General features: G+C 53.5%; 2 protein-coding genes across 24 annotated transcripts in view; one reads left to right on the top strand and one right to left on the bottom strand.

The window, feature by feature from the left end:
• Positions 1-10,937, top strand: part of Ncor2 (nuclear receptor corepressor 2) — a 160,456-nt gene extending 149,519 nt beyond the window's left edge. For 19 of the 23 annotated variants that reach the window (XM_035443336.1, XM_035443333.1, XM_035443334.1 and 16 more), the window contains 10 exons: positions 1,129-1,544; positions 2,511-2,663; positions 2,750-2,895; positions 3,144-3,337; positions 3,974-4,123; positions 4,579-4,724; positions 5,291-5,344; positions 8,142-8,369; positions 9,189-9,368; positions 9,784-10,937. In XM_035443336.1, coding sequence (XP_035299227.1) covers positions 1,129-1,544; positions 2,511-2,663; positions 2,750-2,895; positions 3,144-3,337; positions 3,974-4,123; positions 4,579-4,724; positions 5,291-5,344; positions 8,142-8,369; positions 9,189-9,368; positions 9,784-9,965 — 1,849 coding nt within the window. In that variant the 3' untranslated portion in view covers positions 9,966-10,937. Of the gene's footprint in view, positions 1-1,128; positions 1,659-2,510; positions 2,664-2,749; positions 2,896-3,143; positions 3,338-3,973; positions 4,124-4,578; positions 4,725-5,290; positions 5,345-8,141; positions 8,370-9,188; positions 9,369-9,783 lie in introns of all 23 variants that reach the window. The other 4 variants (XM_027413887.2, XM_027413882.2, XM_027413880.2 and 1 more) reach the window with 3 other exon arrangements.
• A 5,425-nt stretch (positions 10,938-16,362) lies between these two features.
• On the bottom strand, positions 16,363-24,432 carry Rflna (refilin A). Its single transcript, XM_027413889.2, has 3 exons — positions 24,214-24,432; positions 17,414-17,523; positions 16,363-16,775 (listed from the first exon to the last, which is right to left on the bottom strand). Exons 1-3 carry the CDS (start codon positions 24,400-24,402, stop codon positions 16,442-16,444), a joined length of 633 nt encoding a protein of 210 aa, XP_027269690.1. The 5' UTR covers positions 24,403-24,432; the 3' UTR covers positions 16,363-16,441.
• Positions 24,433-26,744: the final 2,312 nt, after the last annotated feature.

Below are 26,744 nucleotides of genomic sequence, written 5' to 3'. Positions count from 1 at the left end.
ATGCAGTGGGTAGACGAGACGCACAGGTAGCTGGGCAGATGGTAGTGAGTGGCTAGAGAATGCTTTGAATAGACAGGTTTATGGGTGGACCTCGAGCAAGAGTGACAGCCGAGTGGGTGGGGTGGAGATAGATGGATGGACTGATGAATGCGTGTATGAGTGGATGGATGGCAAGTTGATGGATAGGCAAATGGGTGGATGATGGACATGTGGGAAGGCAGGCAGATGGCTGGGTCAGGTGGATGGCTGAGTGGGTCGGAGGGAAGGCAGATGAATGTGTGGGTAGATGGATGGATAAATGCATAGATGGACGAATTGGTGGATGGATGGACAGGGAGGCAGGCACATGGATGAATGAGTAGAGTGGATGGGTGGGTGGATGATGGGTAATAGACGGATGGATGATTTGAAATATATAAAGGTAGATGGGGATGGATGGATGGACAGGCGGATGGACTGACAGATGGTAGATGGTGGGGTGGGTACATGAGTCACCTCCGTGGAACCCGGCACGCCCACGGTCCTGAGGTGGGCCAGGTTACATACTAGTGGTAACTAGTATGTAAGGCCCAGGAGTACCAATTTGAAAAAACAGAACAGGGAGCTTAATGGATGGCTGCAGGGCTAGTGCTGCCCACAGTTGCATCAGAGTTGGTGCCAGGCTGTGGGCTTCTGCCTGAAGTCAGTCCCATGCTTCCTGACTCGCATGCTTTTTGCTGCTGAGAGGCTCAGCGTTGGTGCCAGTTCTAGGTGTGCCTCTATTGGCTCTGCTTGGGCTTCCTGCCCTCTACTCACCTCAGTTACATCTGGCCCTGTGGCAGTGGCTGCCCTCAGGAGAGAATAGTCTGTCTTTTCCTGTATGGGTTGTTGTCTTCTCAGAAGCTCTGGCACACTTTGCTTAATTGGTGCTGTATTCTCGGGGTCAGGATGGTGCTTGGCGCCTGGTAGGGACTCAGTGAAAAGCTTTGGGCATGAGAGACTGAATGGGACCAGCCTAGGTCAGTCAAGAGAGCAGGCTTATTCTGGGAGTCTCAGGGAGTGCGAGCATCTAGTCATAGGCAGGGACTCCAGGGAGGTGAGGTAGTCATTTACTAGTAGCACTGTCTGAACCTTTCTCTTCCCTTCCAGGTCCACCTCCACCTCTTCGCCTGTCCGCCCAGCTGCCACATTCCCACCTGCCACCCACTGCCCACTTGGTGGCACCCTTGAAGGGGTCTACCCTACCCTCATGGAGCCCGTCCTGTTACCCAAGGAAACCTCTCGGGTTACCCGACCTGAGCGGCCCCGAGTGGACACTGGCCATGCCTTCCTCGCCAAGCCCCCAACCCGGGAACCTGCCTCCTCACCCAGCAAGAGCTCTGAGCCCCGATCCCTAGCACCCCCCAGCTCCAGCCACACAGCCATCGCCCGCACCCCAGCAAAGAGCCTTGCACCCCACCATGCCAGTCCGGACCCGCCGGCGCCTGCCTCGGCCTCAGATCTGCACCGAGAAAAGACTCAAAGTAAACCCTTTTCCATCCAGGAATTGGAACTCCGTTCTCTGGGTAAGACCACCCTGACAGCGGCCACGTTCATAGACGCAATAATCACGCGTCAAATTGCTCACGAAAGGGGGCCGCGAGAAGGAGGTTCGCTGGCCAACGACTCCCCTGGCGACGGTAAGACATCCGGCCCGCCACCTGCCCACCCCATCTGTGGCCTAAAGATATTTTCAGATCTTTGCTTTTAATTTTTCCCCATTTTTGGTTGGTTTTGGTATTTTGTTTTGAGCTCATCCTCGTCAATTCGCACACTGTGGTGACTCCAGCCCACATGGGCGCCTCATCGTTTGCACACCCTTTCATCATGATTTTTTTTTGTTTTTTGTTTTTTCTTTTTGGATTTTTTCGCCTTTTTTCCTTTAATGAATGGATCTGTGGTTTGGACTCCAACTGCGCCTCCCATCTTCTGCCACCGCCTGCACCTTCGTATAGGGGAGTGGGGATGTGGGGGCCACCAGCTGACTGTGCAGCCACTCTGTGGAAGAAGTCAAGGCAGGGAGTGAGGTGGAAGAGAAGAGAGAGAAGGCTATCCGGGAAGGCTGGGTGTCCACCTCTCCTTCCCAAGCCGGCATACAGCCCAAAGAGAATGAAACTTCTCTGTGATGGGTCAGGGACAGTGGGGCTGGGCCAAGGCAGGGGACCCCGCGTTGCTCAGTCAGAGCCCTCGCCCACACCACCCAACACCTGCTCATATGCACTCTCCCTCCCATTTCTCCATCACTACCAGTCTTTTTCCCTCATCCTAGCTCCCACTGCCCAAGCCAGACTCCCACAGTCCTTTGGGTATGTCTGTATCCTAGCATACAGCCTGACCTCCCATTACTCACCATTCCTTCTCACTGGCTACCCCTAGGCTGAAATCTTTTCCTTCCATCTTGAGGCCCAGCCAGTGTGGAGAAATGGCTGGGAGGCAGCGAGCACCTCAGCCCAAGCCCACACCGCATTCTGAATCCAGCCCACTTGTTACAGGTTACCACAGTGGAGCTGGCTACAGCCCTGATGGGGTGGAACCCATCAGCCCCGTGAGCTCACCCAGCCTGACCCATGACAAGGGGCTCTCCAAACCGTTGGAAGAGCTAGAGAAGAGCCACTTGGAAGGGGAGCTGCGACACAAGCAGCCAGGTGACACCCAGGGAGAGTAGCAGGTGGGGAAACTGAGGCACAGCTCCCACTGTACCCAGCCCCTGACAGCTCTGTTGTGTCCTCAGGCCCCATGAAGCTCAGTGGGGAGGCCGCCCACCTCCCACATCTGCGGCCATTGCCTGAGAGCCAACCCTCAACTAGCCCACTCCTCCAGACAGCCCCAGGCATCAAAGGTCACCAGAGGGTGGTTACCCTGGCTCAGCACATCAGTGTAAGTACCCTTCTCTAGCCCTTGCTACTAGGAGAGCAAGTGGATATGGGAGTGACATCGTAGAGTCAGACAGGAGTTAACATACAGTGGCCCACCATACCCAGTCCTTTGGGGCCATCACCATAAGGTCCACATGGGGATGCTTACCCAGGAGACCAAGAGCTAGGTCAGGGTTCTTCTGCCCTACCCTACTCAGAAGGTTTGGAAGGTTCTGGCAGGATAGCCCCTGAATTGTCCCCTCTCCACAGGAGGTCATCACACAGGACTATACACGCCACCACCCGCAGCAGCTCAGCGGCCCCCTTCCCGCCCCTCTCTACTCTTTCCCTGGAGCCAGCTGCCCTGTCCTGGATCTCCGCCGCCCACCTACCGACCTCTACCTCCCACCCCCTGACCACAGCACCCCAGCCCGGGGATCCCCGCACAGCGAAGGGGGCAAGAGGTGAGGATGTAATCACATCACCAACAGATGCTGGCAGGGGGACAGTGGGGTGGGGGTGACCTCATCAGGGTGTTGTGTTGACCGGAAACTGATGCTAGGGCACGTTAAAGCTCACTAAGGTCCCAGAACTAGCACAAAGTAGGGTGTCAACTGAGTACCCTATATACACCAACTTAGCCAGGGTCAGAGGCACCACTCCGGTTTAGCACATGGGGAAACAGAGGCATAGAGGAGTAAGTTACCACCCCATACCGTGAACACAAATTCTTACCTTGGCTGGGTTCACAACATGGGTCAAAACACCCTAGGCAGCCTGGCTTGGTGGCATACACTTCTAAGCAAGCATAGGTGAGGGGGCTCTGGGGAAGCTGAGGCAAGAGGATTGTGAATTTCACGCCAGCCTGGACTGCATAGTGAGGCTGCCCCGACTCAAAAATAAACAAAAGCTCATGAGTGTTAGATTATTTCAGAAGAACTCCAACCGTGGCCCAATCTCAACAGCCCTCAGGTGCCGCTGCCTGGCCATTCACAGGGAATCATGCAGGGCTGTGCCATCTAGAGAGCCTGGTGTGGGCAGTGGGCTATCCCCTTTGTGAGGAAGAACTCTACCCTCAGCTGAGATGCTGTCTCCATTAGGTCCCCAGAACCCAGCAAGACATCAGTCCTGGGCAGCAGCGAGGATGGCATTGAACCTGTGTCCCCACCGGAGGGCATGACTGAGCCAGGACACCCTCGGAGCGCTGCATACCCACTGCTGTATCGCGACGGGGAACAAGGGGAGCCCAGGTACCCATGGCATGAACCCTGCTCAGAGGTGACAGTGGCAGTTCAGCCATTTCCAGCTCATTAGGGTATAAACTTTCATGGGGCTTCAGTGGCAGCACCCTGTCCCATTTGGGATCTCAGCCTGATCCATGTCCTGTTTTGTCACTTGCTGGGGATTTAAGAATAAGCTGGAGCAAACAGGATGGGGGTAGATGTGGACACAGCAGAACAGGCCTCCAGCCTCAAGGAGTGTGTGTTCTTGGGGCTTCTTGTTTTAAATCTAGCTATTGGAGGCTGGTCATACTAGGGCAACTCATAGTACCCCTGGGAGGCCCACAAGCTACCCCAGGCCAAAGCTAAGTACGGTCCCCAGCAAGCCTGGGATGGGAAACAGTTGGTTTTGAACCCTTCACTGTGACCCAAATGGTGAGCTCCTACCCAGCCTGCTGACCCTGCATGTCTCATACTCCCTGTAGAATGGGCTCCAAGTCTCCAGGCAACACCAGCCAGCCGCCAGCCTTCTTCAGTAAGCTGACTGAGAGCAACTCTGCCATGGTGAAGTCTAAGAAACAGGAGATCAACAAGAAACTCAACACCCACAACCGGAACGAGCCAGAATACAGTAAGAGGAAGCCAGGGCTGGGGCTGGCATCAGGAGAGAGCTAATACTTTAAACCCCACCCCGGAGGAGCCTGACATTCTGCCAGTGGTTACTAACTGGCTCAGCATGTAGTGCTACAATAATACCCTGCACACCGTAGGCGCTCAGTAAAACCTGTACAAACAGCTGGTGCCAGGGAACACAGCACATTACTCCAGGGTCATGTCACAGACATGGTGCCTTTCACCATGACCGATATGGGAGGACAAGGACCCTTGTCCGTAGCTAAGGGTCACATGGACCAGATGCTTAGGAGAATACACTGGAAAGTGACAATTGAGGGCTTTGCACTGTCCTCTTCCACCAGTAGTTCCCTCCCAGGTGACTTGGACAGATGGGCAAGGCTGTTCCCTTCTGGAGCAGGTAGCACAGGCATAGGCTGGTGACCAACTACCAGAGTAAGCCTAGAGGATCAGGTCCCTAGTTGTGCCCAGACATTCAACTCAGACTGTACAGGGGACAGATAACAGTGCAGATCTCCTAGGACTGTGAGCTTAGGCCTTACCTACCTTGTCACCCTGCTCTAGATATTGGCCAGCCTGGGACGGAGATCTTCAACATGCCTGCCATCACTGGACCAGGTAACCCTCCTGCGTGTCTGCATAGCACGTTTCTCTTCCCCAACCGCCGACTTGAGGACAAGAAATCTTAGCCAGTTCAAGTTTGGCCCCTCCTCCCAGCCTCAGTAGACCTAGAGTGACACAGCAGGGCAGCCATCCTCCACTACCTAGAGTCCTCCCCACCTGAGGAATTTCTGAGGTTTGAAATCAGGTTCCCTTGAGTGGATGTCAGGTACATGTCACTGGGGACTGTCACCAGGTGTGAGGCAGGTGGATTGGGCTTAGGGTGCACACAGGCTTCTCTCATACTAAAGTCTCTATCTGGGGATTCCATCAGGGAGCTTCAGCCTTTTTCTAAATCAAATGAGGATATAAAACAGGGAGATGGGTGTCAAACTCACATGCTGTTTGTGGCAGAAATTGTAGGCTTTCTATATGGTGCTTGGGACTTGGAGTGTCTTGGGGAGGAGTGCCAGGGTCCCCATGGCTATAATTATATTGCCCCTGTGGGGGAGGGAGGAACAGGGTGGGACCAAATGAGCTCAGTGATAACTGAACTGAGAATGAGGTATAGGGATGTCTGTGGGGACATGCACTCCATGCCAGAGGAACAGGGGAGGGTTGCTGAGTGTGTGGAGCCTTGGGCCCTGCAAATAAGGTGGCCAGATGCACCCTTGAGGACATTTCCAGGGGGCCACAGGAACTTCAAGGGGTGTGGGGGCTCTGGTGGGGAATGTCACAAGCCCAGAAACATACCAGGGACTTTGCTGAGCCTCAGGTAGAAGGAAACTTTGATCAAGACAGTAATGTGGTTGGAAATGAATGTTTGTAGAATGTTCTAAATCTTGATATAGGTGCTAGACACCCAGGTGTGTGTATATATAGAAATTCATGGGGCAGGGTAGTACAGTGATCTGTGCTAACCCTAACTTAGTTGTCTCGTGTACACACACACACACACACACACACACACACACACACACACACACACACACACACACCTGTACCTACTCATGAATTTCCCTTAAATGTTAGTTCTTAAAGATATGTTTCCAGGTCTGGCCTGTGACACTACTACCCTGCCAGAGATAAATGGAGAAAGTCATGCCTGTGCCAGTGCCATCGATCCATGAGCTCAACACCCTGGGGATAAGGCCCAGGCGTGATGCCCCTGATGCCCTATCAGGAGGCTCCCCTCTCTCCTCCTCCACCTTCTTCTGGATGTGGAGGAGTGGGTGGGGTTGGTGTGTTGGAAGTTCAGCTTTTTCTTGTGGCTTTGGCTTAGCCCTGAGGGAAGCTTCCTGCATGCTGTGAGAGGCCCTGGCTTCCAGCTTACCTGAAGCCCAAAAGAAGGAAAGAAATAAGCCTGGGCTACGAACAATCACCCCCAGAATGGGGTTGTAAAACTGACTGTCCCTCCATACTCAGGAGCTTGGCTAGTTTACAAACCAGGGACTTTGCCAGCATGTTGGGCCATGTGGTTTCACAAGGCTTAGGCAGTCTGGAGGTTCACAGGGTACCACGGAGTAGCCTGTGGCATAGGCTGGGAATCCTGCAGATGAGGTTTTGTTGTTGTTTGTGTTTTTGTTAGTGGTAATTTGGAGTTTGTTTGTGGGGTGAGATTGGTTTGAACTGGTTTAGTGGTTGGTGGTTGTTCTGTTGTTCTCTTTGTCGGGATTTGGTACTTGGAGAGAGAAGTACTTGGGAGAGAAGCCAGACCTTATTCTCACCAAGCAAGTGTCCTGCCCCTGAGCGACAACCCAGCCCTCTTGCTCCTTTTCACTTTGAGTTAAGGCCTCTCTACATTGTGTGAGCTAGCATTGAGTGGATTGAGCTCACACTGTAGATTAGGCTAGCTTTTCCTCCTAAGTGGCTGGGGTTCCAGACCTGCTAATCAGGCTCAGGCCCTCAAGAGATTCTGGAAGCAACCTGAGACAACTAGAAAAGAAGTCTGCCCAGCCTGGCATTTACAAAAAGTCCTAGAGCCCAGTTCATGGGGGTGAGGGGACCAAATAGAGAGAGTTTGCAGAGGCTCAGTGGAGAAGACAAGAATCTCTTGAGGCCAGTTTGTTGACTTGACCACTCTGTCCTTGTCATGGGGCCGGGCCAGCCAGGGCTAAGTGGCCCTACACCTGTCTAGCGCTGCCCTGTCCTCGCACGCACATAACTGCATGGCTGTGACCCCCCCACCCCCACCCCTCATGCCCAGCTCTGTACCTTTCTCCTCTGGCTCCTATGGGGAGAGATGGGGCAGGGGAGGCAAGCCCAGCTTGGGGGAATCAGACAAACTGAAGTGGCCCCTAACCCCTTAAGGAAAAGGGGACACTAGGGGGTTCTTGGTCACCTTCCCTCCCCACACCCCTTCCTAGAATCCACCCACCAGAAGACCATAGCTGGATTTCTATACCACTACCACCACCCCACCCCACCCCTGTCCCCATCCCCAGCACCTAGCTCTGGCTTGATTCAATAGCATAGACAGCCTTCTCTTATGCCACCCACTTGTAGTCAGAATTAGACAAACAGCCTCATCTGCGATTGGGGTACAGAGAGGACTTCTGATTTCCTGAGGACAGATAGGAATGAGCCGGGAACCCTCTAGCTACCCCATACCCCCTCCCTGGAACAGCCATGAGCTACAGGGATGGTGAGGAACCCACATCAGCACCCTGCAGAGAGGTGGGCAGATGGGAGGACAATGCTCTGCAGATGTGTGCTCACTGTGTCTCTCTCTCTCCTCCCTCTTTCTCTCTTGCGACCCTCTGGCTCCCCGGCCCCGGTCCCCGTGTGTCCGTCTGTCTGTCTGTCTCTCTCCCAGGCCTTATGACCTGTAGAAGCCAGGCGGTGCAAGAACACGCCAGCACCAACATGGGGCTAGAGGCCATTATTAGAAAGGCACTCATGGGTAAATATGATCAGTGGGAAGAGCCCCCGCCGCTCGGCGCCAATGCTTTTAACCCTCTGAATGCCAGTGCCAGTCTGCCTGCTGCCGCTATGCCCATAACCACTGCTGACGGACGGAGTGACCACGCACTCACCTCGCCAGGTCTGCAGGCCTGCCCCCGCCCGCCCGGCTGTGTCCCTCCCCGCCCTGGTGTTGTTAACCCTCTCACCTCCCCCCTTGAGCTTGGGAGCCTGTGACCTTTTTTTTTTTGTGCGTGTTTGACATCTAGTTTGCTAATCTGAAGCTGGTCTGACACCCCAAGTTGTGGAGGGCGTCCTCTTGCCCCCACCACCGCTGCTGCTCACATTGCTACCCACGTCCCGCCCCGCCCCCCTGCTGTGTGGACAGGGATAGCAGTGGCCGGGCCCACCATGTGTGGCCAGGGCTGCTGGGAGGAGTCTAGTGTGCCCATGACCCCTCAAGGGTCAGGCAGCACATGGTCAGTTCCCACTTTGCCAATGCCTGTAGCATTTGCCATTCCCAAGCAGGGGCACAATCAGAGAGGTGCTCCACTGTCCCCTTCTAGGGTCAGGCCAGTCCTGGGTTGTGGACCTCTAAGTAGATAGAGGCCCTCGGGTCTAGCACAGTCCAGGGCCAGCTTGGGCATTGTTATTCTGCCAAGATCTGATGCTTCTCACTGAGGGGTCCAGTCCTGGTGGGGGCACCAGAAGGATAGTCATCAACCTCCCTCATAGAAATGTTCCTTTATTCTCCATGCCAGGGGCTGGCCATCTGGTGGATTTGTAGTCTCAGAGTTACTCACACTAGTTTCTGTCTTGGAGCCCTAGGCGGCAGGTGGTTCCCCAAGGCAAAAGGCACGCCACCCCCCACCCCCCACCTCCCCGCCCCTCCTCAGTGCTGGTGTGGGTGTCTTGAGGTCAACACCATCTAACTCAGCCCCTCTTGCTCTGTCCTCTACAGGTAGTGGTGGGAAAGCCAAGGTTTCTGGCAGACCCAGTAGCCGAAAAGCCAAGTCCCCAGCCCCAGGCCTGGGGTCAGGAGATCGGCCACCTTCAGTCTCCTCGGTACACTCAGAAGGGGACTGCAATCGCCGGACACCACTCACCAACCGCGTGTGGGAGGACCGACCCTCATCTGCAGGTGGGTGTTGGCCATGGTAGAGGTGGCCCCAGCGACCCAGGCGAGGGGATGTGGTCCCTGGTCCCCACCTACCAAGGAAGGGTAAAGGAAGCAACAGTTCAGAGGGTCCTGGGCAGCTGGCCAAAGTGGCCAGTCGTACAAGGGAGCCTGGCATCCTTTTATGCCTGTCAAGCACTGCAGGGTTTGATGGGAAAGCAGGAAGGCAGAGGAAGAAATGGAAAGGTTACTACAGTCTAAGCAAAAGGTGGCAGGGCTGTGCAGCAAAGAAGCAAAGGAGAGAGCCAGTCTTGAGAACCCTGCAGAGATAGGAAGTTGGATGGTGCTGCCCCAGGAGGTCCAGGCTCTGGCTTCTAGCGTGGTAGGCAGGGTCCTAGGGTGCTTACACTGCTTCTAGCGCTCTTCCATCTTCCCACAGGGTCCACACCGTTCCCCTACAACCCTTTGATTATGCGGCTACAGGCAGGTGTCATGGCCTCCCCACCCCCACCTGGCCTCGCTGCAGGCAGTGGGTCCCTGGCCGGTCCCCACCACGCCTGGGATGAAGAGCCCAAGCCACTGCTGTGTTCACAGTATGAGACACTCTCAGACAGCGAGTGACTCCAAATTGGAGGGGAGCGGTGCCAGGTTCCTGCACGAGGCAGAAGCAGCCCAGCATGGAGCAGGCAGCTGCTGACTCTCCCCACTGAGGAAGGAGCCCCTGAGTCTGCCTGCGCGTCCAACCGTCCGTCCACCCATCTGTCCATCCAGAGCTGGCATCCTGCCTGTCTAAAGCCTTAACTAAGACTCCCGCCCTGGGCTGGCCCTGCGCAGTGACCTTACTCAGGGGATGTTTACCTGGTGCTCGAGAGGGGAGTGGACAGGAGGGGAGGACAGCGGGCCCGGAGGGGATACAACGATCATGTGTCAGTTGCACATGTGCATCTGGGGCAGCGGGGACCCAACGCAGGATGACCAGGCACCTCCATGCCACCGCCTCGCCCCTTAACGCATTTGGAACCAAAGTCTACGCTGAGCTTGTGGCCCTGCCCCTTCCTCTGCCCCAGCCTGCTCGCACTCTGGACAGACGTTCCCAGCTTATCCTGCCCCAATGCTGTCATCGCAGTCCCCAAAGGCCACCCAGCCCACAAGACTGGGAGCCCATCAAACCAGGTGGGTGCACAAGGGTCCAGGATGGCCTGGGGCACGAATGTTTGTCGGAACTGGACCGTCCCTGGCCGTCGCTGTGGCGATGGGAGGGAAGGCAGGTATAAATGGTGTTGGCTTACAGGGTATATTTTTGATACCTTCAATGAGTTAATTCAGACGTTTCACACAAGGAAGGACTCCCCCGTGTTACTGCTGCTGTGCTTTGGTCTCTGCTTATGCTCCAGAGGCGTGTGCCGGCCAAGGCGGTGACCCCACCATACGCAGGACTGGGGGGCAGGGGCGCCGGCACACAGCCCTGCACCCTCCTCCCTTCCTTGGGCAGAATGGACTTGATGCATATTCTGTGGCCGCCATCTGTGCACGGTGGCATTCTGTCATTTACACATGTTGTTCCAATTAAAAAAGCAAATTATACTCATGTGACAAAGCCTCCACTCTGCTTCTCACTGGGCAGCAGGCAGCCAGGGCCGAAGGACCATAGCAGGAAGCCCCAGCAGTCGAAGGAATGGTCCCTCAGGTTCCCACCCAGCAGTGGACATTGACCCCAAGTAGAGTCACACCAGAATGCATCCAGTGTTTACGGCTATGGGGAAGCCACCAGGTACTTGTATCATAGAGATGCTGTTCACACCTATGGGGAGCCCATTGGGTATTTACACCCATGGTCATTTTACAAGGGTAGTCACACCTGTGGAGAAGCTGCTGGGTATTCACACCATGCTGACTGTGTTGGGCATTTGTGCCTGGAGTCAGGGCCTGGAGTGCTCACAACTATGGTGAAGATCCGGGGTGTTTGTGCCACATGGGGGGGAGGGGGCGCGTTTCATAGTTGAGCCTGTGATGAGGTGGTGAGGTATTCATACCTGTGATGAGTGTCAGACATTCACACCTGTAATAGGGAACATAGCACGCATGCTTGTGATGAAGGTGGCAGGTATTCTCACTCATAGTGACAGTGTGCATCATTTACATGGTGAAGATTTACTGTCTTGTAGTAGGCATTGGGGTCCTTGCCTGTGGTGAGTCCTCTAGTATTCTTGCTTGTGAGTATACGTGTCCAGCAGTTACACCTGCAGGGAGGGTGTGTGTCAGTCACATCTGCAATAAGAGTGTCCTGGGTGACTCTTGTTTCTTGCTATCAACTATTTTACTTTTCATTGTATCAGTAGTGAGTATTCTTTGGTTTGACCAAAATGATTAAACTGACTGCTTTGGGTTTGCTCCAAAAAACTCGAAAGAGACCAGGCGGTGGTGGAGGGCTGGGCCGTGGTGGTGCACACCTTTAATTCCAGCCCTTGGGAGACAGGGGCAGGTGGATCTATATGATTTTGAGCCTGATTTACAAAGCGAGTTCCAGGACAGGCTCCAAAGGTATATAAGGAAACCCTATCTCAAAAAGACCTTTTAAAAAAAACCTCAAAAGAGCCACACTGCCACCTTTGTGCCTGTTTTAGTCAGGGGTCCTCTAGGACAGTGGTTCTCAACCCTTCCTAAATGCTATGACTCTCATGTTGTGGTGACCCCCAGCCATAAAATTATTTTTGTTGCTGTTCTTTGCTACTTTTATGAATTGTAATGCAAATATCTGACATGCACAGGTTGAAAACCACTGTGTGTGTGTGTGTGTGTGTGTGTGTGTGTGTGTGTGTGTGTGTGTCTCAGAAGTTAAGAATAAGCATTTTTTAAAAACTTTTGTTTTATTATTATTTATGTGCATTGATATTTGATCTGTATATGTGCCACATACATGCCTGGTACCTGCAAAGATCAGACTGGAGTTAAACAGACAGTTGTGAGCCACCAGTGTGGGTCCTCGGAACTGAACCCCAGGTCCTCTGGAAGAGCAGTCAGTGCTCTTAACCTCTGAACCATCTCTCCAGCCCCTTAAGTTAGCTTGAAAATAGCAACAACAGCCAAACTCAGCCACGATGTTGAAAACTAAGTAGCTTAGTTTTCTATCCTTGAGCCTGAATGTCTCAACATTTGGAATTGTCCCAGAACAGTGTGCCTCTCACTTGGGGGGGGGGGCTGGCAGCCCTTAGTCACTGAGTCCACAAGGCATAGTGCCTCTGTGGGGTCCCAGTCTGGCATCTGGGAGCCCAGAAGTTTTCTGGAGTGCTGCTGGTCCCTATTGCATGAGGAAAGCTTAGAAACCCTAGTTCTCTGGTCAACCAGGGAGTTAGCAGGACAAAGCCACTCTGAGCAAAGCAACTCAGGGAGCAAAGGGCAAGATGATCCTCCTGACAACGGTGCTGCTCACCGTCTGGGTGGGCTTTCCCACATTGAAGCCATCAGGACGGTTCTTCTAGTGAGGCTCTCTACTCACCCAGTTTGTGACAAGGTGACATTAAAACCAACCACGACTGTTCCCTCCCACAGCAGAGCCTACTGTCCCCCAACCTGTCCTGCAGCACCTGTCTCCAGAGCTGGTTTGAGGGTTGGTCTGCAAGGGCATCAGAGAGACATCCTTTGGTCACCTGGGTGCTAGAGGTACGGGGGACTTCCTGAGTACAGGGACAGGATGTTAGGCCTCTGGTGTGCACTGCCTAATTAATTCAAGGGAGGAGACCTTTGCTTTCAGCTTCCCAACACTGACTTAGCTGAACTCACTTGGCATACCCATGCAGGTGGCAGGTTTGGGTGCCTTGAAATTCCCTCTCATGCCACAACCCCGGGGTGGTGCTGGCTGGAGTACTCTCACCAGAGACCACTCACTCAAAGTGAATTTACACATCTCCCGGCAGAGCCATGAGCTCAGCCCTGCCATGTACCACACACTCATGCCAAGGTGTCAGCCTGGCACTGATCCTCAGCTCCGAACCTGGGCAGCCAAGGATGCTGTGACAGATGATCCCAAGTCTCCAGAAGGAACCCACCTTGGCTCTGCTGGCAGGTGAGTGGTTCTGCCTAAAGGAAAGCGATTCCATAGCAGGGAGAAGCCTGGGGATCCAAACCAGCCATCCCTGCCACACCTGCCCTTTGCAGGGATCTGGCTAGGAAGGCTCAAGTGATTGGAAAGGGTCATAGGAGGTAGGTTTTGCTCACCATCTCCTCAGTAGACCCCAGGCACATAGTGCCACTGGAATGTCTGTGCTGGAGTGGGGAGAGGCATTTGCATCCTCCAGGGGCTTCAAGGTGCCCCAGGTTCATCCTGTGAACTCCAGGCAAAAACCTGGGAGCCTCCATGCAGGTCTGTACCATGCTAGTCTGAGCACAGGGGCCTGGGCAGGACTCAGCCTGTGCCCAGACTGCAATGCCAAAGCCAACGGCCAGGTGGCACTATGTGGCCTCACCCTGGACATAGTCAGCTCCACCTGGACAGACAGGTAGTTTTGCCACACCAGCTCCAAGTATGGTGTCCCTTGGCTGCCACCAGACTAGAGCTGGTCTGAGCCCAACCCCATCTCTGCCTCTCAGACATGAAGCCATGTCTCCCCCTTGTCTATTTTTGAGGCCCAGACAATGACAGGCACAGAGGCAGAGCTTGTGGCTTCTGTGTACCCTCTGAGTGTCTCTTTGGCTCTGATCTGTGAGCATGTCCTCACTCCATCTTTAAAATGGAGGCGCATGTGACTTCTCATCCTTGTCTCCCAGGAAGATATTTTAAGACACTGTGAAGTCCAGTTGGGATACACCCCTCTCTAGGAACCCTCACGTTCTCTCTGGGCCTCTTAATATAAAGAGAGCTAGCTATTCCTGCATCAAGCCAGATATAATATGACCCCTTCCCCAAGGAGAGCTCTGCCCACTGGGCTTGACCCGGGAACCAGAGCAGTCAGGGGGACATCTTGGAAGTAACAGCCTTCAAGAGAGAGGCAAGGCTGTGGGGGACACAGCTCTTGTGAGAAGGTGAGGCCTAGCCAAAGACGCTTGGAAAACCAGGGTGGGGACCAGGAGTTTGTGGAAAAGGCCATGCATGACTGGTTTTCAAAATTGGTTAGAGTTTGCAACAGTGAGGAGGACGGTTTTGAGAAAGGACCAGACCAAGCTTGGGATGGAATGCTCTACAAGGTAGGTCAGCGAGACTGAAGAGCAAAGGTTGTAATGAAAGGCCCTTAAGCAGCCATTAGAGCTTGGGGGTGTCTCTCCACCACCCTGCCCGTCTGTAGAACAGGTGTGGTGACGGCAGTACTTCTCCGCTTAGCGGCAATGCTCTTTCTCGGCTGTGGACAAGATAAGGTAAGAGAAGAAAGCCATGCATGGCTTGTGTGGGAGGACACATGTCCCTCATCCTTGGCACCTGGTCCAGGGATCTGAGGCCATGCCAGATGGAGCTAGGATGGCCAATAAAGGAGCCACATTCAGGGAGCTGTGGGGACCCAGCTGTCACCTCCATCAGAACCTCTTGAGTCCCCAGCCCACACCCTTCCTGGACACTTTTTTTTTTTTCCTGCTCCTTGTGGGGGCACTGTGATAAGAGGGTAAATGAACAAAATGAGAAAAATGCTCCCAACAGATCCAGGCTCGGGATCAAGGTTCTCTACTCCTGCCCGGGGAGGAAGTGGGGTGTCCGAAGGTGGCCAGGGCACGAGTCTGGCTGGTGAGAATGGGATTTACCAAGGTCATTCTAGGCTTGGGTGCTACAGATTTCTCCTCTTTTTGCAGCAAAAAGAAGTTACCCACAAACTGGGTGTGATGTCCACACCTTTGACCCCAGCACTTGGGAGGCAGAGGTAGGCGGATCTCTGTGCACTCAAGGCCAGCCAGGGCTACATAGCGAAACCCTATCTAAAGTCACAAGCCACTAATGTGGAAAGCCAGTTGTGGCTTGTAACTGTAAATTTGTGGTAGGGCCCTGGCCTAGCACACATGAGGGAGGCTCTTGAAGCCAGAGGCTGGCACACATGGAGACTCTATAGTTCTTCTCTGTCCCCCAGGAGCAGGGGAGCTGGTGTCCCTCAGAGTAATGTAGGTGAGAGGAAAAGTGAGCCTGGACACACCAGGTTCCCCTCTCCCACCCCAGGGGCACCTCAGAAACTGAAGGCATCCTGGCTGTGGGTATATGTTTTATTAAGATAATTCACCAATTTTTTTAAGATTGTTCAACCAGAAGGCACCTCTGATAAGCTATAGATAGATAGGAATCTATCAGTCATTTGGTTTCTATTTGCCCCACTAAAGGTGTCCCTTCCCTCCCCTGGTCCACCATGGGGGCAGCAGGTAGGTTTCCAGCTACTAGACACAAAACCAAAAGGACATCTCTACCTCTAAGTAGACTTGTGGATGAGTCATTTTAGCCTGGGCACCATGGAACACTGCCATGTTTTGGCAAGAGCCAAAACAATGGTTCTCCTTCACAACACCATAGATGGAAGGGTGAACCTAGGTGCTCATAAACTGCAGTGTCTGTGGGCTCCATCCTGGGTGAGAACAGGAGGCCAAGGGAAGCTGCCACAGTTTGTCTAGAGTCAGCCATGGGCAGGTGTTGGCCATGTCCCATCAATGCCTCTGAAGCCTCCCTGGGCACCTGCCATAAAAGTGTCTTGTGGGGACACTTGGGACTGCCTGGAGGGCTGGGCCCTACACAGCAGAGGATGTGTTCTGGGCAGCCTGAGGCCACAGACTTTGCTAGCTCAGCCCTCCCAACCTGGTGTTCTCAGGCTGGGATGAGCACTTTTGAATGCCTGATTTGGAAGCGGCCCTCTGCAAATGAGGTTGGGAGCCAGGCTATGCTTGGCCCTGCTCTTGAAGCCATACAGCCTGGTACCTATAAAAAGTAGTGAAAGATACATTTCTCAAATCTTCCAGGCTGGAGCTCAGGCACAGCCAGCCCAGCCTGTGGTGGAAACAGGCTTCCAGAAGCAGCCTCAGGCTCATTTGTTCAGGCCACAGGGCTCTGTGTCTCCTGGTGCCCAGGTCCCTGGCTGAGCCTCTTTCTGGGACCTCTCCCAGACTTGACTCCTCCTCTGCCACCAAGCCTGTGCTCCTCAGACTACATCAGGGCTGTGGGAACCAAACACGGGGTCTCCACACCGTTGCAGCTGCAGGCTGGAGGAGAACCAATGGCGTGGCTGGCCAAGGCTGCATTGCAGAGTGGTGCGGAAGGAGTTGCGGGCCAGCTTGGGGAAGATGATTGCGGTGCTCCCGAACCTCAGGGCACGTGGGCGAGGCTCCAGGGTCAGCTGGCTGCGGTAGCTGCGCCACGTACAGTTGGGTGCCGCCACTATGGTCTCACTGTAGGCTGTGACTGTGGGCACTGGAGCATAGAAGATCTTGTCTCGGAAGTACCTCTCTGAGGTGTAGGTGACCTCGGAGTTGCAGCTGGGGAGGACAGTTAAGTAACAAAGGGGGTGAGTTGCCTACTACCCTCAGTGGCTAGCCTTACACAGAACTCTGTCTTGACCGAAGAGTCAAAGTCCCAGCTGGGAGACTAAAGAGTGACAAGCAGCATGGACTACTGGATCCTAAATTGGGAGGGGGGTGACAAAAAAGGACACAATTGGGATGATGGATGCTGTTTAGGTGGTGGCTTTGTAGCACTGGACTGTCACCAGGGAGGAATATCTGTTGTTAGAGTATTCAGAGGCAGGGGCTAACTGGCAAAGGTCTCATGGGAGAACAGAGCAAGTACCTCCTATAGTCTCCCAACTTTGCCACATAAGAATGCCTATGAAAGTTGCCACAGCCCCTCCTGGTAGGTGACTCCCCCATTCAGAGGGACCAGTCAGTGACCTCAATGCCTCTTCCAGAGTTTCTGGTTTTGACACCAAAAAGCAGGGAGGAGGGTGTTCGCCAGAGAGTAAGAGTTGCTGAGCCCAAAGCTTGCTACTGTGTCCCTACAGCCAAGTAGGGCCCTGCCCATGACCAGGCAGACCCTGTCCCTCACAGATAGGACCCCTTCACACAGCTCGGCAGGATCCTCAGGGAAGTCCCACCCACCTTATTCTTTGTCTACTCACCGGATTTCGTGTGCAGGTTCTGGGTCCACCTTGATGCTCTCCCCAAAGAACACAGGCAGCAGACGGGGCCTCATCTCCAGGGCTGGGGGACTTTGGAAGAGGGAAGTGGCCTATGTGAAGAAATGGGAGGGGGCTCACAATTTGTACACTACCCCCAGTACTGACAACAGGGAAGTCAGATGACAGACATGCCCATATACCTGTGTGCATGACACCATGAGGGTGGGGCATGACTGTCTCACACACCAGCACCCAGGTAGGATAGTTCCTGGGTCAGGAAGCACCTGGCTCCCAGGGAACCCCAGGCAGCCTCAGGATTGAGTGACATCGGCACTGATCCCTGTCATAAAGCTCCCTGGTTAGGTGTTTATGGAAATAATACCAGAGAGGCTGTTTGCAGTTCCATGTTCCCCCAGGGTGCACAAGTTTGCTGAGTAGCTGCCATGCCCTGGGCACAGCACGAGGCTGTTCAGTTCAGAAAGGCAGATGTGTACTATTGGGTACAGAGCATTGCAGACCCTAATATACACCGAGTAAGCCTGCTACCACTGGACCATATTCCCAGCCCAATAGACCTGAATGAAAAAACAGTTCATGGGCTGGGGCGCTAGCTCAGGCGTTAGAGAGTGCTTACCTAGCATGCATGAGGACTTGTGTTCCATCTCTAGAACCGCATAAATGGATGCTTGCCTATAACCCCAGCCTTCAGAAGGCCGACCTTGGGTGCACAATTGGAGGCCACCCTGGGCTACAAGAGAGCCTAGAGACAGATGGCAAAAGAGGGAACCCAACACTGCTACCTGGGCTTTGGCTGACCTGCCGCAGCCCATTTCAGCCAGGTGACCCCCAGGACTCTGCCCAATTCAAATGGAGGAAGGCAGAGTGGTACAGTTCTCCAAAGGGCCCCACTAGAAGAAACAGTTTGGCTGCCCACAGGGAGTGTCCACTGGGGGCAGGGCAGCTAGGCATGTCATACCCAAGGATTCTACCAAGGATTCCAGGGCTAGACACCAAGAGAAGGGGGTGGCAGCCACTAGCCACCCCCCAGGAGAATATTTTTGCAGTCAAAACCCTGGCTAAGAGAATATCTCACTTTAAAGCCTGTGGACCCAGCTGACCTGCAGAACCCTCAGGAAAAGCCCAAATGTGTTGGGTGGAAGACAATGCTGCTCCCAGAAGATAGGATATAGCCCTGGGGTAACTGTGGGGGTGGGGCTCTAGCATCCTTGGGGCATGCAGGGTGAGCACAGAGCCCCAGGGTCTACATACACTATAATCTTCACAGTGTCTGCCTTACTGGGTGGCCCTCCTGAAGCACACAAAATCCCAAGAAGGTGACCAGCCATCAGAGTCCCTGTTCTTCAAAAGAGAGTCTCCAAGGCGTTGTAGGATTGCTCAGTAGTTAAGACACTGCTTTTGGAGAGGGACCAGATTCAGTTCCCAGCATCCTCATGGTGGCTTAACAAACAGCTAACTCAAGTTCCAGGGAACCAGTTTCCCATTCTGGTGTCTGGGCACCCGACATGTACATGGCACACATGAACTTGAGGCAAATGCTGATCTCCAGCTTCAGTGTGCATCGATGACCTGGATTGTACCAATTGCATATGGAATACACACTAGGGCTGAAGGATGACCAGTTCCTTGGGGTTTCAGTGTCCCCTTGCAGCTCTGGGACACTGGGATAGAGGGGAAGAAAAGGCTGAGGGCACACACTGCCTTCTACTGACTACAATAACCCCCACCAGCTGGCCCTGACTCCCAGCCTTACCCTTTCCTGAGTTCTGAGAGCCATGGGCAGGCCAGGACAGCTGGCTAACTACTGGTCACCTGGGCAGACAGGGACAGGGTAGGTACCAGGACTAAAGTTCTGAGAATAATGGGTCACTGACTGCCCTGCCCAGCCATGGTAAACATTGCTGGCTGGAGGTGTGGTGACATGGTACTTGGTGATAATGTACTGTGGCAGAGAGCACGGTACAATACAGAGACAGCCCCACCTGACGGTGGTCAGGCCCATATGAACAAGACATTGGGTACGGCCATGGGGCCAGAATAGTACCATAGCCCATGGAAATCACTAGACCAATAAGGGAGGGGAATGGCCCCACTGGCTGCTGCTGGAGGAAGCAAACAGCCAGAACCTCCATGAGTGTGCCTCCTCCCCCCCCCCCATGGAGACTTTGCAAGGGGTCAGTGGATTTCCACAAGATACCCTCGGCAGCTTCTGGTTTGCTTTGAATGAAGTCTCACTCTGTGGACCAGGCCTGGAGCTTCTAACAATCCTCCTGTCTCACCCTCTCAAGCTCTAATAGTCATTAGCTGCGTGTCAAATATGTTTGTGACCAGAAGCTCCTGTGCTTGGGTTGACTCTGACCTTGGCCCAGGAGGAAATGGAGCAAAGAGAGTGCCTAGCAGCCCAAGTCCCTGGCCTCCCTTCAGGAGGCTATTAATGGGGGTGGGGGTGTGGACTCAATCACTCTCTCCAGGATGCCACACTAGGCAGCTATGTAAGATCAATGCCAATGCCACCTGCTCAGGAGAAGTCCAAGAGACCCTCAAGGGCCTAATATAAGCTGCAGCGCAGCCTGATGATATACAACTAACAGCCGCAAGAGCAGTGCAATTAGGAGAGGGCCCCACTGCAAGCCGGAAAAACTGGTGATGCTGACTGTCCCCACACAGATAGTTGAGTCCCAAACCCCCTGTCAGTGGGACCTCCAACTGACATGGGGGTCTCTAGAGGTGTGAGGTTGCCCTAACTGGATGACTGGTGTGCTTAGAAATGAAGACACAAGAACAGTCAGATGAAGATGGATGCAGATACTGTACTGCATCTCAAGCTAGGGTTCCCACCAAAAGCCACACCTTGCTACAAGAAGCCACAGATTGTCACTGGACAGATGTGGGTTGTCTGTATATATGTTTCTCTTATTCGTTAGTGAATAAAACACTGTTTGGCCAATGAGGCAGGGTGATAGGCGATACTAGGAGACAAGGAAAATTCTGGGAGGTAGGCAAAGAGTGAACCACCAAAGGAGTTAGAGGTCCAGACCCTTCTCCGGTAAGAAGACCACATGAAATACTTAGATTAATAGAAATGGGTTAATAATTAAGACAGACCTAGCCAATAAGAAACCCTAGTCCCCGACCTACAGTTTCATAATTAATATAGCGTCTGTGTGTTTATCTGGGGCGAAACAGCTGTGGGAAACTCTGTAACATTGGACCAATGGATTACTACTGGAAGTCATGAATGGACTTTACCAGTCATAAAGAAAGCCCAACTTGGGCTGGAGATGGCTCAGTAGTTAAGAGCCACTGCCTGCTCTTCCAAAGGTCCTGAGTTCAATTCCCAGCAACCACATGGTGGCTCACAACCATCTAATGAGATCTGGTGCCCTCCTCTGGCCTGCAGGCAGAACACTGTACACATAATAAGTAAATAAATCTTTTAAAAAGGCCTTGATTCCCGTAGTGTAGTGTGGCCTCCGTAGTCTAAACTACCTGTTTGTGGTACATTAGTTGTAGCCATCATAACCAGTCCCATGTGTGGTGCTTTCCCCAGAAAATGGCTGATTGTGGGTTCCCTAGACACCTGTCAGGGTGTGGCCTGTATGCTCGTCACACCAAGGGTGTGGCTCTTCACAGCAGGTGCCCCAACCTTGGGGGCTGGGCTGTGGAGACGGGAAGGCAGTCCCCTGGAAGTGAAGCCGACTAGGCTGGAAGGAAGCCGGCAGATCTCCCTGCCTCCCCCACTTCCTCTGCAGGCTTCACCCACCCTGCGCGCTCCTGCCCTTCTACAAGACACCTCACCTAGGCCATGGGTCTGTTGAGCCCAGTCCTCTTTGCCTGCCAATTTATTGTGCATTCTATCCACTTGTTAACTTGTCCATCCACCTATCTACTTTCTCATTTTTCCTTCAGTCTGTCCATCTGTCCATTGTCCTTCCATCCTTCCTGACTCCAGGCACCAGCCACCTCATCTCTCATACAAGCCTTCATAGAAATGAAAATGCAGAGGCCCCAAAGTAGTGGCATCTATATCAAGCCCTTCCCACTCTCCTTGGACCAGAGCCCAGCTATGCACCCACCTGGGAGGAGGAAGCCAGCTCCTTTGGATGGTCCAGAGTGACATCAGAAGCACACTCCACCCTGCAATACTGACTCTTATGAATCAACCAGGAGAAACCAGGGAGTTGGAGTCTCCACAGCAGTGGCTCCCCACTCCACTTCTTGTCACCTGTCATTCAACACCCAGAGAGTCCCCCAGGTCAGATCCCAAAAGCCATCTGCAGCCCCCCCCCCGCCCCAGGGGCAATAAACCTGGGTGGGGTGCAGGCAGCAGTTGCCCAAACTGCTTGTAAGTGCTGGGAGCCTTCCTCAGCCAGCAGGACATGGCTCCCCGCCATACCTATCCCACACACAACAGCTGTGATGGAATTGGGGGGGGGGCACCTGATGTGTATCACCTGGTGTAGAAGTCCAGCTTGGAACCCAGAGTGGCAGACAGAGCTAGGGTCAGTCTGTTTTCATCTAGCCCTGCCTGGATGGCTGACCATTCTTGGGGTAAAGGTAGCAGCCAAATGGTCCCTGCTCCAGCCAATGCATCTTGCTCTCCTGGGGCCACATGGGAAGGCAGCACACAACCCCCAAACACACACAAAAGGTCACTTTGTACTCTTCATATGCACTTTTCAATTACATCCCTGATTGGGGTTTCTAATCTGGGGATCCTGGGAGCTCATGGTACTGTTTTTTATAAAATAAAAGACACAAGCCTATTTAAAAAACAAAAAACAAAGCATTAGCTTCCAGCCTCCTGACCTAGACCCTCCTCTTGTTCTCTGGTCTCTGCCACAGGACACTGGCACATGCCACCCTCTCAGACTGAGACACATTTCAGCCCTGTACAATAGTAATCCACTCCCTGGTTTGCTCTGGTTTTCTGAGGCCTGCCCTTCTGTCGTCGTCACTCCCCTACATGGCTGCCCATCGCTCCTGGCACTGTCACACATCAAAGGAAGTGAATGTAGCTCCCCACTAGAATGACAGTTCTGCACAATGACACTGATGCTGGAAGGAGCCAAGGGACATGTGACCACCTTCACATAGCTTCTTCCTTGCACAGGACCCCAAGATGTGAGATAGCCTTCTATCCCACGCAATAGATCAATCAATTGGCAATTGTCAGCCTGCCAACACCTGGGCCTAGGAGTTACCCAAGCAGGGGGACAGGGTGGCCATTAAACCACAGAGCACAGAAGGAATGGAATTTCAAGGAGGCGAGTAACCTGGTGGGTAGTAACTGGTAGATGGGTGGGGCCCCAGCTGGAGCCCCAAACCTGAGGCAAGGTTGCCATGGCTACTACTTCCTCTCTTTATTAAAAGCAGCACCTTGACCCCATAGCTATTCGACTTGTTTTTCAGTTTAAAAATTTTAAAGGTCGTTAATTTGCTACACTGTGAAAACCAGGGCAGGTTTAAAGGCACACTGGAACCAGGTTCCCAGGTTCTATTCTGGGCAGCTTTGGGCAACTCCCTAACCATTTCTGTGCCTCGACTTCCTCCAGGAAATGGAGGTCAGGGGCAAACAAGTACTCACTGGCAGAGAGAGAGCCATCCCTGGCATGAGGGAAATATCAGGTGTTCTTCATTACCTGGGCCCCAATGGCCCCAGGCTTCCCTGCCTATACAAAGTCACAGAACTGGGGAAGTATAGCTCTGTAGCTGGCACCTACTTAGCCAGGAATGGAAACAATAACCGCAGCATCAACCAGCCGGACATGCTGTTCTCATGGCACCTATGGCTGGCACAGTATGCATCCAGAACTCCCTGCAGACGCGGTCTCTAGGTCACAGAGAGTTGGAGCAAATCTTCCTGGTCCCTTCTTTCTGACCTCTCTCGGAATACACCCTGAGATTTCTTCCGGACCATGCAGCCCACACCAGGTGATCCACAGCTGCAGGAGTGCTGGCCTGTCTGTCCCCAAGTTTCCCTGAGAACAGCATTGCTCATTTGTCTTTACTCCTAAAGTCCTCGACCAGCCCCCCACCCTCCCCAAAGAGAGGTGCAAGTTCAATTCAAGACAGGCTTCCAACTTCCCTGAGTGCTCGAGTCTCTTGGGGAGATTTAAATAAAAGTTGAGATCCCTGAACTGTGTGTGCCCTGGACTATGTCAATGCCTGGAGGGGAAGCAGGCTGGACCTTGCTTAAAGAAGTTCAAATGCCTACTGCACTCTGCACACCTTGGCGGGAAAGGCCTTAACACATCCATGTGGAAGATATCAAGCCACAGACAGGGTCTGCCACAAGGTTCAAGTGTAACCTCTGCTGTGTTCAGCCGCCCTTTCTTCAAGTTTCTCCCTCTACCCCATCTCCAGAGCAATCCATGCAAAGCCGGTCCAGCAGCCCCTAGGTCCAGCTCCGCTCTGAGGGCAGTTCCGCTTCTACACCCACAAGACAAAGCCCGTGGAGGCTTTCAGGCCGAGCTGCGTTTTCAAAACTGTCTCCATTTAGCAGCCCCGGGATGGGTCCAGCCCCAGGATGGATCAACAGGACAGGAGACAGCAGCAGGGACGGAACCCACAGACAGATGGCCACAACAGGCCCCTTTGCAGATGGTGGACTTTGGGAACACCAGGACATTACGCTGTACTCTAGCCCACCAGCAACCCACCCTGAAACTCCCAGCCTACAGGTCCTGGTGAGTCTGGTGCAACTCCCTGTCTGCCTCAGGAGGGAGGAGACCATGCTGGCTTTTGCATGGGCCTCCCACTGCCGGGTCCCCGCGTCTTACCGCTGGTGCCTCATTGGGTCCTGGGGGCTCGGTGGTGGCTCGGGCATCTAGGGTGCCTGGCGACAGGGCGTAGAAGGGAGGGCTAGGACTGGGACTCGGGGGCAGTCCCGAGTCGGGACTGTCCAGCAAGCCGTCGCGGCTCTGCTCACGCGTGTCCCCCATGGCCTGCAGATGCAGGTGACCCACCATGACTGGCGGGCACGGGGCGCGGGCCCCAGCAGCTCGGGTCCCCGCCACCACTGGGCCGGAGGGGAGACGAGAAAGCTCTGGCCTGCGGCTCCAGCTGAGACCCACTCCCGATGCAAACGCCTCCAGCCGCCAGCTGAGCCGCCTTTCCCAGGCGCCGCCCCCTCCCCGCCCTCCTCCTCCTGCGCCTCTCGCTCCCGCCCTGACCACCCACCCGGCCAGGGCAGGGTGAGGACTGCAAGGTCTCCAGCCTGCAAAAGTCACCTCCACCCCACCCCGGAGGTGTTGAATGCTGACTTGAGTCCAGAGTCACCTCAAAAAGAACGCTGAGCCACCAGTGGTGCCATTGCTGGAGTCCCTCACCTGGACTGAATCTCCAAGAAAAGCACCTTCAGCAACCTGCGGGGAGTTGGGAGGGGGTACTTACAGTGGGGAACCGAATGATCAAAGGACCCAGGATCAATATCTGCCCCTGGGACCACCAGAGTGCTCACCTCCTTTAGCTTCTGTAAATTTGTCTGGGCAGCAATGCCCGCCTGCCCGGGGCCACCTGGCCCAGGTAACAAGGACACCTGGTGTGTAGATAGCACTCCCTTCATTCCAGTCGTTTCTCCCCACCAGTATGTTTAATTCTCCAACTCTGCCTGTGAATGCTTGCTTGCCTTTGATCTTCATTTTCTGGAAGAAAATGGAGACACAAAGATGGTTAGGAAGTTACCCAAGGGGTGGGGATGGGGGGAGCAGACTTCCAGAAGTCCCTAACACCTGCTGTTGTTGGGTTTCTCTAAAACCTGGTTCTCAGCCGTCCTAATGCTTCGACCCTTCATTACAGTTCCTTGTGTTGTGGTGACCTCCAACCATAAAATTACTTTCATTGCTACTCCATAACTGTAATTTTGTTACTGTTATAAATTGTAATATAAATATCTGTGTTTTCTGATGGTCTTAGGTGACCCCTGTGAAAGGGTCCTTTGATCCCCCCAGAGGGTGGTGACCCCAAGGTTGAGGACCACTGCTCTAAAAGGTCTCATTCAGGGACAGGGCTCTGCCTACCTTGTCCCACTTTATCTCCCATGGGAGCTGAACACACAGTTCCCATTCTGCCTGCTTTTCTGACAGGGACCAGAGGGCATCCCACCACTGCCTGCCTCCAGCCTTACATCTGGACACAGGATCCCAGATACCTACAGATTACTTGGCAGGATGGCATACAGCGTAGGGGACAAGTGACCTCTGCTAATCCATCTACCCCACATCTGCTGGACAGAGGGAGAGACCCCAGCTTCATAGTGGCCCCTGGAGGTTCGTCCTCCTTGTAGGTGGGCCAAGTTCTCTGGCTGGCAGGTGTGCCTAGACCTGGACTCAGGTGCAGCTGGCTGGCCTGTCCTTAGAACTACTCAGTAGGTGGGGGAGAGATAATACACCAGGTGATACAGGCTGGGGCTGAACAAAGGTACCACCAGGCAGTTGTGCCAGTCAATCAGGGAGGGCTTCCCAGAGGAGGTAACACTTGACCAGACATCCAGATAGAGGGAATAGCAGGATGTACAGGGAACAGCAGGACGCAAAGGCCCTATGGCAGAGAGAGCAAGGTGCCACCAGGGGCTATCACAGTGGAGTGGCAGGCTGAACCCTGTTATTAGAAAAGCATACAGCCTGTACATATGTCATCTAGGAATGAACTTGGGGCTTTGGCTGCCTGAATGAAACCCACAAGAAATTTCACCCAGGGGTCCCTTGACCAGAAATGGGTCTGTGTCACGGAGTTTCACAGGATGTAGGTGGGAGGCCTCTCAGGAATGTGAAATACAATATGTCCTTCCCCAGCGCTGGGTGCTGGTGCCCACTGGATATCACTGACACTCTAGAAAATGTTCTACCCTCTTAAACTTTCAATAGCCCCCAAAGAACCTTCAGGAAGCCACTGAAGGTAAGCTGAGGACAAGTTAAGGACCAGTGTATCAGGCTGTCTTTTGGGCCACCAGCCAGCTCCCAAATCATGACATGGAGACTTATTAGTTACAAATGCTCAGCCTAGCTCTTATAATGTAACCTGTTTCTCTTCATCTATGTTTTGCCCCAAGGTTTGTTTTTTGTTTAGGTTTTTTGTTTGTTTGTATGTTTGTTTTACTTTTCTTTCATTCTGTATGTCCTTTCACTGCTTCCTCCGTGTCTGGCTGGCTGGTGGCTGAACAGCCCCAGGAGTCTCTCTTCCTTCTCCCTCATTCTTTCCTCCTATTTATTCTCTCTTCCTGCCAGACCCACCTATCCTTCTACTGCCTAACTATTGGATGTTCAGCTTTTTATTAGACCAATCAGGTACCTTAGGCAGGCAAGGTGAAACA

This window comes from Cricetulus griseus, chromosome 4 (genome assembly GCF_003668045.3).
Source record: "Cricetulus griseus strain 17A/GY chromosome 4, alternate assembly CriGri-PICRH-1.0, whole genome shotgun sequence".
In the NCBI taxonomy this organism is placed as follows: domain Eukaryota; kingdom Metazoa; phylum Chordata; class Mammalia; order Rodentia; family Cricetidae; genus Cricetulus; species Cricetulus griseus.
Note: the sequence above shows the minus strand (reverse complement) of the source record. Positions and strands in the feature narration are given on the sequence as shown.

Excerpts from the sequence above, each read along its gene's own strand:
- Rflna (XM_027413889.2), bottom strand. The coding sequence starts at position 24,402 with ATGGTGGGTCACCTGCATCTGCAGGCCATGGGGGACACGCGTGAGCAG. Across the intron at positions 17,524-24,213 it reads GACCCAATGAGGCACCAGCG|GCCACTTCCCTCTTCCAAAG; the intron begins GTAAGACGCGGG and ends TTCTTCACATAG. Across the intron at positions 16,776-17,413 it reads GAACCTGCACACGAAATCCG|CTGCAACTCCGAGGTCACCT; the intron begins GTGAGTAGACAA and ends TGTCCTCCCCAG.